At 40.9% G+C, this 13,065-nt stretch overlaps 1 protein-coding gene across 6 annotated transcripts in view; it reads left to right on the top strand.

Annotated features, from left to right (window-relative positions):
• Positions 1-13,065, top strand: part of ZDHHC20 (zinc finger DHHC-type palmitoyltransferase 20) — an 89,659-nt gene that overhangs the window by 40,896 nt on the left and 35,698 nt on the right. For all 6 annotated transcript variants that reach the window (XM_050766495.1, XM_050766498.1, XM_050766496.1 and 3 more), the window contains exon 4: positions 3,757-3,877. In XM_050766495.1, coding sequence (XP_050622452.1) covers positions 3,757-3,877 — 121 coding nt within the window. The remainder of the gene's footprint in view (positions 1-3,756; positions 3,878-13,065) is intronic.

The following is a 13,065-nucleotide window of genomic DNA, read 5'->3' as shown; positions in this document are numbered from 1 at the left end:
ATAGTATAGTCAAATAAATCTCTGAGGAAGTGGCGTTTAAGCTGAGACCTTTATAAGTATCTCTTCCACTAAGCTTTTTGAAGGAAAAATCTTTGTTGTTTATTCCTGTATCCCCAGTAGTTAGAATCAGACCTCGTGTATAACAGGCAGATTGATAAAGACTTAAGAAATGGTGAGGAAGAGGCAGCATGTGAATAGCTGCTAAGCATCTCCCATCACCAAGTGTCATCTTTTCTAAAAAGAAAATACGGTCCCATCCCTTCCCTGACTATAATCCTACAGTTTGCCAGTTAGCTGTAAGATAAAGCTCATGTTCATTTGCATGGTACACCAAATCCCTTCATGAACTAAAATCTTACTAATTTAATCTTCATTGCTTCTTCATGGAACTCTATAATGAAGCAGTGTGTTAAATTGAATATACTGTACTATTTTCACATCCTTGTGCTTTCTGTATGCTGTTCCCTTTGCCAAGATTTTCTTTTCTTCTCTGTCTTCCTGAAAGATTCCTGTTTATCTTTCAAAACTTAGGTACACTGCCTTCAAGAAACTTTCATTGATAACTCCTACTACCTCCCAAGGGAGCTTTTATCATACCTTGTAATATATTATTAATGTTGTATTTTATGCTGATTCGTATTTTGTAATTCTTTGTTTATATGGCTGTCTTACTAGACTATAGAAATATACTTTTTGAAGGCAAGGGTTGTTTTTATTAATCTTTGGATCTCTGATATCCGGGACAACACCTCACTCTTAATTGGCATTTAATATATATTTAAATAGAACTATCTGAACACTGAATTTAAGACAATAATAGCATTTCATAGTTTGAATTCTGTTCACTAGTTTTGAATGAAAAGACAAACTTCTAGAACTAATTCAAAATTACAATCTGTTTGAATTTTTGTTTTGTTCCATTTGTCATCTAAAATTCTGATGCCTCTTGAAATTTTCATTTGGTTTAAGCTTTTCATAATTTTATAACCTTCTTTTTTTTTTTTTTTTTTTTTTTTTTTGAGACGGAGTCTCACGCTGTTGCCCAGGCTGGAGTGCAGTGGCGCGATCTCGGCTCACTGCAAGCTCCGCCTCCCGGCTTCACGCCATTCTCCTGCCTCAGCCTCCTGAGTAGCTGGGACTACAGGCGCCCGCCACCGCGCCCGGCTAATTTTTTGTATTTTTTTAGTAGAGACGGGGTTTCACTGTGGTCTCGATCTCCTGACCTTGTGATCCGCCCGCCTCGGCCTCCCAAAGTGCTGGGATTACAGGCTTGAGCCACCGCGCCCGGCTTTTTTTTTTTTTTTTTTAAGACAGAGTCTCACTCTCACCAGGCTGGAGTATAGTGGTGTGATCTCACTGCAACCTTCACCTCCCAGGTTCAAACAATTCTCCTGCCTCAGCCTCCCGAGTAGCTGGCACTACAGGCGCATGCCACCACACCCAGCTAATTTTTGTGTTTTTTTAGTAGAGAGAGGGTTTCACCATGTTGACCAGGCTGGTCTTGAATTCCTGACCTCGTGATCCACCTGCTTCGGCCTCCTGCTTCGGCCTCCTGAAGTGCTAGGATTATAGGCATAAGCCACCATGCCTGGCCCATAACCTTCATTCTTAAGGATAAGTGATGATGTTGAGTAGCAATAAAGAGGCCTGAGCTTGGGATGCTACTGCAGACTAGGAATAGAACAGCCCAGAGAAATCTGTTGAAATTTTATAGGGAATCTGTAAAATTTGATCAGAACATCTTCTATTCAAATATATTTAACATGTTACCATGTGATTTTTATACTCTACTATGAATATGTAAGAGACACGTCATGTCAGGAAAGAACTTTCTAACAAGTTAAAATTCTCTTAAAGAGAACATGCCATCTTGCAAAATAGGAAAATATTTCTCTGAAAGTATTCAAGAGGGACCCAATCTGTCAGAAATGTCTGAAGACCCCTCTTGTGATGGAAGATTAGATAAGGGACCTCCATTGTCTTTAAGACTTTTTCATCTTTAAGGTTATGTGAGTCTTTCCTGACTTCTTACTGTCCTGTTCATCTGTTCATGTGGTTTCTTGTCCCCTATAAGTAATTTGGGGGTTTCTTGTCCCATCACAATTTGATTGTGGAAGCTGAGCGAGGTAATCTAAATAGACTCTTACATTTCCTAAAGTGTGGTGTTTTAGTCAGGTTAGAGTAACAATCTATAAAAAGCAAAAACATTTATTTTACATTGTAATGTAGAGGAAAATGTACCAGAATAGAAAACAGAATACCTGTATTTTGCTATTGGCTCTGCCAGTAGTTCTGCAATCTTAGAAAATTGCCTAAGTCTCTTAGAATCACAATTTCCTCAATTCAGAGCTCTCTCTACTATGCCAAGCTGTTGCCTTGTTTATAGCAGAATACTGTGTTGTTAAGCTAATACCATTAGCAATGATGGGGCAGCAACAGGAGGAGACATTGTGGTATCTGAGTTAGCAACTAGACCAAATACTCCTTAAACATGAAAACTCAGGATTCCTTAGGGCTTTTTAAGCAGAACCCTACAAGTAAATAAAAATTGAGGAATTGTATTATTAAAATATAAAACACAATGAAGAACAAATCTCAAGCCATTCTTAGTTTTTTTTTTTTAATCTACGAAATAAAGACTGATAGAAACCTATACTTCCTGGTAACATGAAATTTAACATGAGGCATAAAACTTAGGATCCTTGAGATGTTAGGATGACATATGAAAGAACAATTAAAAAGTACCCTGAAGGGAAAATGCCATTAAGAGAAATGAACCAGAGGCTGGCCACACATGGGAACAGACACTAAGAAGTGAAAACAAGAAACAGCTCTAGGCCGGGCACGGTGGGTCACGCCTGTAATCACAGCACTTGGGGAGGCCGAGGCAGGCGGATCATGAGGTCAGGAGATTGAGACCATCCTGGCTAACACACCATGAAACCCCGTCTCTACCAAAAATACAAAAAAAAAAAAAAAAAAAAAAAAGAAAAATTAGCCAGGCTTGGTGGCGGGCACCTGTAGTCCCAGCTACTCGGGAGGCTGAGGCAGGAGAATGGCGTGAACCCGGGAGGCGGAGCTTGCAGTGAGCCGAGATTGCGCTGCTCACTCCAGCCTGGGGGACAGAGGGAGATTCCATCTCAAAAAAAAAAAAAAAAACAGCTCTATAAAGGACGCTCTACTTGAAGAGGCCACTATGCTTGCCTTGCCAATCTGTCATAAATCTGGTGAAAGTAGTCCTATTGGTTAGCTTTTTAAAATCTAAAAATGGTTTGTTTGTTTTTTTTTAAATGACTCATTGCCCTTCTTGAGACGTTTGGCTAGAAATTAGTAGGACCCCATGACTGTGATTTAGCCTTTCACCCAAAGCAAGTAAATCTTTGGACATTTTTCCAAAAATTAAAAATCTCTTGACAGTAACTTTTACGCAACTAAAATTTTTACTAATGGAGACTATATATTAAGCCTTTCTTGTGTAGAAACTTAATTTTATTTGTGAAAAACAAAGATGGAAAAATACTTAGTTCATGTTCTTTGCCATCTGGTATGGAGAGCAAATCTTTTCTATGCCAAAGGTATGTAGTTTTTGTTAAAATGTCCTTGATTTATCTACTTAGCAGTTAAGTTTGAAGACAAGTTTTGTCTTCATAAAATAGTTTTTGGTTTTCTTTTTCTGTTCCAGATAAAACTTTTTCTGAGCATGATAATTAACATCATGGGATTTAAAAAATTTAATAGTCCTCTTTTCTTTGATAGTTCTACTTGTCCAATTCTGAAAAGGAACGTTATGAAAAAGAATTCAGCCAAGAAAGACAACAAGAAATTTTGAGAAGAGCAGCAAGAGTTTTACCTATCTATACCACATCAGCTTCAAAAAGTAAGAAAAAGAATAAGTGTTCCTTTTCTAATGATTTTAAAAATATGCTTATTCCTGCCAGGATATATTTGCATGGTTTGACTATTAAATGGATACTGTTATTGCCATAAATAATATCTGTAGCTACAAGACTTTCCTGTTTTCTCGTTGTGGTATTTCAGATGCAGAAATAGATAAATAGAAAAAACATCAATATAAATTGTTTAAGGGGCTCACTTTAATATGAATCTCTTCTGTACTTGTTTTTTCCCCCAACTCAACTTTCATGGCTAAAAATTTTAATTATTATTCTTAGTAAACTGTCATTTGGAAGTCTGAATTTGAGTATTATGTGTCATCACTGAGTAATAAAAAAAAAATCTAACAGTGTGCTAAGAATGGAGAACAGTAAAAGACACAAATAGGAAGAAAGTTGTTCAGATGTATAAGGCTAATATTCTGAGAGTCAGGCTGTGAACTCAGGTTTGTCTAGTTCCAGAGCCCTTGGTGTTTCCTGTGTACTGATGCCTCCACTGAGATCCATGACCATAACAGCAGCTTCCTGTTCCTAGGTTGTAATCTTATGACAAGGAAGAGTCTATGAGTGGCGGTCATTTAAATACAGGGAATTGTTTATTTTGTTTATTTAAAAACATTTTTTTGTTGTTTTTTAGGAAATTGTTTTATGTATTATATACCTCATTAATTGGTTTAAACACCAGGTAATGATTGCAGCTTAACAGTTATTCTGTTTACATGTACGAACTCATTTAGACCTCACAACAACCTTATGAAGTGTAGACTATAGTTTCCATTTTACAGATGAGGAAACTAAGACACCGTGAGGCTAAGTAACTTGTTCCAAGTCATACAGCTAGTATAAAAAACAACAGGATTTTAAGTCCAGGTGCTCTGCCTCTTCAACCCACTAAGTTTCTAAACTCCAATGTGAAATTACCTTTGTGTAGCTGTGTACAAACTGTGACTCAAGAAAATTTAAAGTGTCTACAAGATTTTAGGAGGGGAGGCCGGGCGCGGTGGCTCAAGCCTGTAATCCCAGCACTTTGGGAGGCCGAGACGGGCGGATCACGAGGTCAGGAGATCGAGACCATCCTGGCTAACACGGTGAAACCCCGTCTCTACTAAAAAATACAAAAAACTAGCCGGGCGCGGTGGCGGGCGCCTGTAGTCCCAACTACTCGGGAGGCTGAGGCAGGAGAATGGCGTGAACCCGGGAGGCGGAGCTTGCAGTGAGCTGAGATCCGGCCACTGCACTCCAGCCTGGGCGGCAGAGCGAGACTCCGTCTCAAAAAAAAAAAAAAAAAAAAAGATTTTAGGAGGGGATATTTGACTGACTGTCCTTTTTGCATAACTAATATAGTATAGAATGAAGACGTGGATTACAGATCAAACCCTAGCTTTTCCCTTACTAATACAGTGCAAGTCACTTAAACTTTCTAAGCACTAACTTTCTCGTTTTAAGGTAAGGATAATAATATTTACATGACTGAGTTAATGGAAGTATTAAAAGAGACAATAGATGTAAAGTACTTAGTATAGCTCTTTGCATAGAATAATAAATTTCCAGTAATTTTTTTTTCTTTTTTTCCGGAAATGGAGTCTCATTCTGTTGCCCAGGCTTGAGTGCAATGGTGCAATCTCAGCTCACTGCAACTTCCACCCCCGGGGTTCAAGCGATCTCCTGCCTCAGCCTCCTGAGTAGCTGGTATTACAGGCACATGCCACCACACTTGGCTAACTTTTGTATTTTTAGTAGAGATGGGTTGGCCAGGCTGGTCTCGAATTCCTAGCCTCAAGTGATCCGCCCGCTTTGGCCTCCCAAAGTACTGGGATTACAGGCGTGAGCCACGGTGCCTGGCCTATTATTTTATTACATTTGCCTTTGATTATAGGTCTTTTAGGTGGTCTATATCCAGGGCCTCACTTCCTTCTAGTGAATTCCAGGCAGCGGGCTTTCATTCTCCCTTTCAGGATCAGTGGCGTTTTATCATTCTGTCTTCTTGAAACGCTTTCCTCTTTGTGTTTTTCTGTAGTTTTATACTTCTGTGTTTGTATCCTTGTATGATTGTTCTTCTTCATCCCACATTTGTTGTTTTCTCCTATGTCTTAACTTCACAATGGTGCCTTACCCCATTTTTTCTGTACTGTCCTTTCAACTGTTACTTTTAGCCTTGGAATTCTAATACCACAATATTGTGATCATTTGCTTATTGTGCTGCATAATTTGTTTTCTTTAATAGTTTTCAGGAATTAGTTACCTTCTTAATAGAAATTACAGCAGATTCAAGGATATTAACATACTAGCACTCACCTACATTCCAAACGCTTTCTTGTGTGCCAGGCACAGGGGTAGATTTGCAGCTGCATACAGGGATTGCACGTCTACAGAGTGGTCTGCGATCTAGCTGCACCCTGGGATGCGTGCCCTTCCTGTTACGTCAGAAGAGGGAGCTGCAGGCCTCTGCCTCTGCCGTCATCACCATCAAGCCTTCATCATTTCACCTTGGCAGGTGCCCTTCAATTCAGCATTTCTCGCTCTCACTAGAGCTCCCCTTGTGTATTTGCAGCTTCCAAAGGATAGCTGTACTTGAATGGCCTCTTATCCAAAGCTTTAAGCTCCTACAATACTGGATTCATCATTTAAAACCTAAAATCTTGGGGGAGGAGCCAAAAGTCTGCCTCGTTCACTTTTATATTCCCTGCATCTAGCAGTGTTTGTCACCTGGTAGAAACTCTAAATATTTGTCAATGAAAAACACTACTCTTACCCAGACTCAGCTCTATTTCTATCCTTGGCACCATCATTCTTCTAGCCACCCTAGAAACTCAGGGTTCCTTTGATTGCTACTTTTGAGTTCAGTCTGCTCAGTCATGAAGCCTCCTTTTCCTACAAGGTGTGTTTGGTTTAATCCCATCTCAGAGCCTAGGTAACTTCACAGCTTTTGCAATGTCATAATGTTGAGTGGAAAAGGGCAGGGGAAAGAGAAAAGAAGATACTCATTCCTGATGTTACCACTTGCTTAGCCATTCAACCTTCGACAGATGACTGTCTAACCTTTGGGTGTCTTTGATCTGTAAAATGGAGAGATTGAACTAGGAAATCTCTAAGGTCCTTTATAGCTCTACTTTTTCAACATTACATGGTTTTACCTCCCTAGTGTCTAACCCAGGCAAGGTGTTATAGAAGATCAATAAAACATAACCTACTCGGTCAATCAGGGCAAGATGGCCAAATAGGAACAGCTCCAGTCTGCAGCTCCCAGTGAGACCAACGCAGAAGGCAGGTGATTTCTTCATTTCCAACTGAGGTACCTGGTTCATCTCACTGGGACTGGCTAGACAGTGGGTGAAGCCCACAGACGGCGAGCAGAAGCAGGGTGGGGCGTCGCCTTACCCAGGAAGCACAAGGGTTCAGGGAACTCCCTCCCCTAGCTGAGGGAAGCTATGAGGGACTGTGCTGTGAGGGATGGTGCTATTCGGCCCAGATACTATGCTTTTCCCACGGTCTTCGCAACCCACAGACCAGGAGATTCCCTTGGGTGCCTCCACCACCAGGGCTCTGCGTTTCAAGCACAAAACTGGGTGGTCATTTGGGCAGACACTGAGCTAGCTACAGGAGTTTTTTTCATACCCCAGTGGCACTTGGCATGGAGCAAGACAGAGCCGTTCATTCTCCTGGAAAGGGGGCTGAAGCCAGGGAGCCAAGTGGTCTTGCTCAGCAGATGCCACCTCCACAAACCCTAACAAGCTAAGATCCACTGGCTTGAAATTCTCGCTGCCAGCACAGCAGTCTGAAGTTGACCTGGGACGCTGGAGCTTGGTGGGAGGAGGGGCTTCTGCCATTACTGAGGCTTGAGTAGGCGGATTTTCCCCCTCACAGTGTAAACAAAGCTGCCAGGAAGTTCCAGCTGGGCAGAGCCCACCACAGCTCTGCAAAGGCGCTGTAGCCAGACTGCCTCTTTTGATTTCTCCTCTCTGGGCAGGGCATCTCCGAAAGAAAGGCAGCAGCCCCACTCAGGGGCTTGTAGATAAAACTTCCATCTCCCTGGGACAGAGCACCTGGGGGAAGAGGAGGGTGTGGGCGCAGCTTCAGCAGACTTACACCTTCCTGTCTGCTGCTCTGAAGAGAGCAGCTGATCTCCCAGCACAGCGCTCGAGCTCTGCTAAGGGACAAACTGCCTCAAGTGGGTTGCTGACCCCCGTGCCTCCTGACTGGGAGACACCTCATACAGGAGAGCTGCAGCTGACATCCAGCGGGTGCCCCCTGGGAGGAAGCTTCCAGAGGAGGGAGCAGGCAGCAGTCTTTGCTGCTCTGCAGCCTCCACTGGTAATACCCAGGCAAACAGAGTCTGGAGTAGACTTCCAGCAAACTCCAGGAGACCTACAGAAGAGGGGCCTGACTGTTAGAAGGAACACTAACAAACAGAAAGCAGTAGCATCAACATCAACAAAAAGGATGACCACAAAAAAACCCCATCCGAAAGTCACCAACATGAAAGACCAAAGGTAGATAAATCCCCGAAGATGAGGAAAAACCAGCGCAAAAAGGCTGAAAATTCCAAAACCAGAATAGAATGCCTCTCCTCCTCCAAAGGGTCACAACTCCTCGCCAGAAAGGGAAAAAACTGGACCGAGAATGAGTTTGACAAATTGACAGTCGTAGGCTTCAGAAGGTGGATAATAAATTCCGCTGAGCTAAAGGAGCATGTTCTAACCAAATGCAAGGAAGCTAAGAAGCTAAGAACCTTGATATAAGCATACAGGAACTGCTAATAACCAGTTTAGAGAAGAACATTTGACCTGATGGAGCTGAAAAATACAGCATGAGAACTTTGTGAAGCATACACAAGTATCAATAGCTGGATCGATCAAGCAGAAGAAAGGATATCAGTGATTGAAGATCAACTTAATGAAATAAAGCATGAAGACAAGATTAGAGAAAAAAGAATGAAAAGGAATGAACAAAGCCTCCAAGAAATATGGGACTATGTGAAAAGTCCAAACCTATGTTTGATTGGTGTACCTGAAAGTGACAGGGAGAATGGAACCAAGTTGGGAAACACACTTCAGGATATTATCCAGGAGAACTTCCCCAACCTAGCAAAACAGGCCAACATTCAAATTCAGGAAATACATAGAACGCCACAAAGATACTCCTCAAGAAGAGCAACTCCAAGATACATAATCATCAGATTCCCCAAGGTTGAAATGAAGGAAAAAATGGTAAGGGCAGCCAGAGAGAAAGGTTGGGTTACCCACAAAGGGAAGCCCATCAGATTAACAACAGATCTCTCTGCAGAAACCCTGCCAGCCAGAAGAGAGTGGGGGCCAATATTCAACATTCTTAAAGCAAAGAATTTTCAACCCAGAATTTCATATCCAGCCAAACTAAGCTTCATAAGTGAAGGAAAAATAAAACCCTTTACAGACAAGCAAATGCTGAGGGATTTTGTCACCACCAGACCTGTCTTACAAGAGCTCCTGAAGGAAGCACTACATATGGAAAGGAAAAACTGGTATCCGCCACTGCAAAAATGTACCAAAATGTAAAGACCATCGACACTACAAAGAAACTGCAACAGCTAATGGGCAAAATAACCAGCTAGCATTATAATGACAGGATCAGATTCACACATAACAATATTAACCTTAAATGTAAATAGGCTAAATGCCTCAATTAAAAGACACAGACTGGCAAATTGGACAAAGAGTCAAAACCCATCAGTGTGCTGTATTCAGGAGACCCATCTCACGTGCAAAGACACACACAGACTCAAAATAAAGGGATGAAGGAAGATTTACCAAGCAAATGGAAACTAAAAAAGCATGAGTTGCAATCCTAGTCTCTGATAAAACACTTTAAACCAACAAAGATCAAAAAAGACAAAGAAGGGCATTACATAATGGTAAAGCGATCAATGCAACAAGAAGAGCTAACTATCTTAACTATATATACACCCAGTATTCATAAAGCAAGTTCTTCTACAAAGAGACTTAGACTCCCGCACAATAATAATGGGAGACTTTAACACCCCACTGTCAATATTAGATCAATGAGACAGAAAAATAACAAGGATGTTCAGGACTTGAACACAGCTCTGGACCAAGGAGACCTAATAGACATCTACAGAACTCTCCACCCCAAATCAACAGAATCTACATTCCTTTCAGCACCACATAGCACTTATTCTAAAATTGACCACATAATTGGAAGTAAAACACTCCTCAGCAAATGCAAAAGAACATAAATCGTAACAAACAGTCTCTCAGACCACAGTGCAATCAAATTGGAACTAGGATTAAGAAACTCACTGAAAACCACACAACTGCATGGAAACTGAACAACCTGCTCCTGAATGACTACTGGTTAAATAACAAAAGGCATAAATAAATAAGTTCTTTGAAACCAATGAGAACGAAGACACAATGTACCAGAATCTCTGGGACACAGCTCAAGCAGTGTTTAGAGGGAAATTTATATTACTAAATGCCCACAGGAGAAAGTGGGAAAGATCTAAAATTGACACCCTAATACCACAATTAAAAGAACTAGAGAAGGAAGAGCAAACAAATTCAAAAGCCAGCAAAAGACAAGAAATAACTAAGAGCAGAACTGAAGGAGATAGAGAAACAAAAAACCCTTCAAAAAATCTGTGCATCCAGGAGCTGGTTTTTTTTTTTTTTTTTTTTTTTTTTTTTTTTTTTTTTTTTTAAGATTAACAAAATAGACCACTAGCCAGACTAATAAAGAATAAAAAAGAAGAATCAAATAGACACAATAAAAAAATGATAAAAGGGATTCACCACTGATCCCACAGAAATACAAACTACCATCAGAGAATACCATTAGATCAATGAGGTCAATAAACACCTCTACACAGATAAACTAGAAAATCTAGAAGAAATGGATAAATTCCTGGACACATACACCCTCCCAAAACTAAACCAGGAAGAAGTCGAATCCCTGAATTGACCGATAACAAGTTCTGAAATTGAGGCAGTAATTAATAGCCTATCAACCAAAAAAAGCCCAGGACCAGATGGATTCACAGCCAAATTCTACCAGAGGTACAAAGAGGAGCTGGTACCGTTCCTTCTGAAACTATTCCAAACAATAGAAAAGGGGGGACTCCTCCCTAACTCATTTTATGAGGCCAACATCATCATGATACCAAAACCTGGCAGAGATGTGGCAAAAAAAGAAAATTTCAGGCCAATATCCCTGATGAACATCAATGTGAAAATCCTCTATAAAATACTGGTAAACTGAATCCAGCAGCACATTAAAAAGCTTATCCACTGTGATCAAGTGGGCTTCATCCCTGGGATGCAAGGCTGGTTCAACATACACAAATCAATAAATGTAATCCATCACATAGAACCGATGACAAAAACCACATAATTATCTCAATAGATGCAGAAAAGGCCTTCAATAAAACTCAACACCTCTTCATGCTAGAAACACTCAATAAACTAGGTATTGATGGAACGCATCTCAAAATAATAAGAGCTATTTATGACAAACCCACAGCCAGTATCATACTGAATGGGCAGAAGCTGGAAGCATTCCCTTTGAAAACCAGCACAAGACAAGGATGCCCTCTCTCACCACTCCTATTCAACATAGTATTGGAAGTTCTGGCCAGGGCAGTAAGGCAAGAGAAAGAAATAAAGGGTATTCAAATAGGAAGAGAGGAAGTCAAATTATCTGTGCAGATGACATGATTGTATATTTCGAAAATCCCATCATCCCAGCCCCAAAACTCCTTAAGCTGATAAGCAACTTCAGCAAAGTCTCAGGATACAAAACCGATGTGCAAAAATTACAAGCATTCCTGTACAGCAATAATAGACAAACAGAGAGCCAAATCATGAGTGAACTCCCATTCACAATTGCTACAAAGATAATAAAATACCCAGGAATACAGCTTTTTTTTTTTTTGAGACGGAGTCTTGCTCTGTCACCCAGGCTGGAGTGCAGTGGCCGGATCTCAGCTCACTGCAAGCTCCGCCTCCCGGGTTTACGCCGTTCTCCTGCCTCAGCCTCCCGAGTAGCTGGGACTACAGGCGCCCGCCACCTCGCCCGGCTAGTTTTTTTGTATTTTTTAGTAGAGACAGGGTTTCACCGTGTTAGCCAGGATGGTCTCGATCTCCTGGCCTCGTGATCCGCCCGTCTCGGCCTCCCAAAGTGCTGGGATTACAGGCTTGAGCCACCGCGCCCGGCCAGGAATACAGCTTACAAAGGATGTGAAGGAGCTCTTCAAAGAGAACTACAAACCACTGCTCAAGGAAATAAAAGAGGACACAAACAAATGGAGGAACGTTCCACGCTCATGGTTAGGAAGAATCAATATCGTGAAAATGGCCGAACTGCCAAAGTAACTTATAGATTCAGTGCTGTTCCCATCAAGCTACCATTGACTTTCTTCACAGAATTAGAAAAAACTACTTTAAATTTCATATGGAACCAAAAAAAGAGCCTGTATAGCCAAGACAATCCTAAGCAAAAAGAACAAAGATGGAGGCATCACGTTACCTGACTTCAAACTATACCAGAAGGCTACAGTAACGAAAACAGCGTGATACTTGTGCCAAAACAGATATATAGATCAATGGAACAGAACAGAGGCCTCAGAAATAACACCACACATCTACAACCATCTGATCTTCGACAAACCTGACAAAAGCAAACAATGGGGAAAGGATTCCCTATTTAATAAATTGTGTTGGGAAAACTGGCTAGCCACATGCAGAAAACTGAAACTGGATCCCTTCCTTACACCTTATACAAAAATTAACTCAAGATGGATTAAAGATTTAAATGTAAGACCTAAAACCATACAAACCCTAGAAGAAAATCCAGGCAACACTATTCAGGATATATGCATGGGCAAAGACTTAATGACTAAAACACCAAAAGCAATTGCAACAAAAGCCGAAATTGACAATTGGCATCTAATTAAACTAAAGAGCTTCTGCACAGCAAAAGAAGCTATCATCGTTAGAGTGAACAGGCAACCTACAGAATGGGAGAAAATTTTTGCAATCTATCCCTCTGACAAAGGGCTACTCTCCATAATCTATAAGGAACTTACATTTCCAAGAAAAAAACAACCTCATCAAAATGTGGGCGAAGGATATGAACAGACACTTTTCAAAAGAAGACATTTATGCAGCCAACAAACATA

This window comes from Macaca thibetana, chromosome 17 (genome assembly GCF_024542745.1).
Source record: "Macaca thibetana thibetana isolate TM-01 chromosome 17, ASM2454274v1, whole genome shotgun sequence".
In the NCBI taxonomy this organism is placed as follows: domain Eukaryota; kingdom Metazoa; phylum Chordata; class Mammalia; order Primates; family Cercopithecidae; genus Macaca; species Macaca thibetana.
This window is presented reverse-complemented; position numbering and strand designations above follow the sequence as displayed.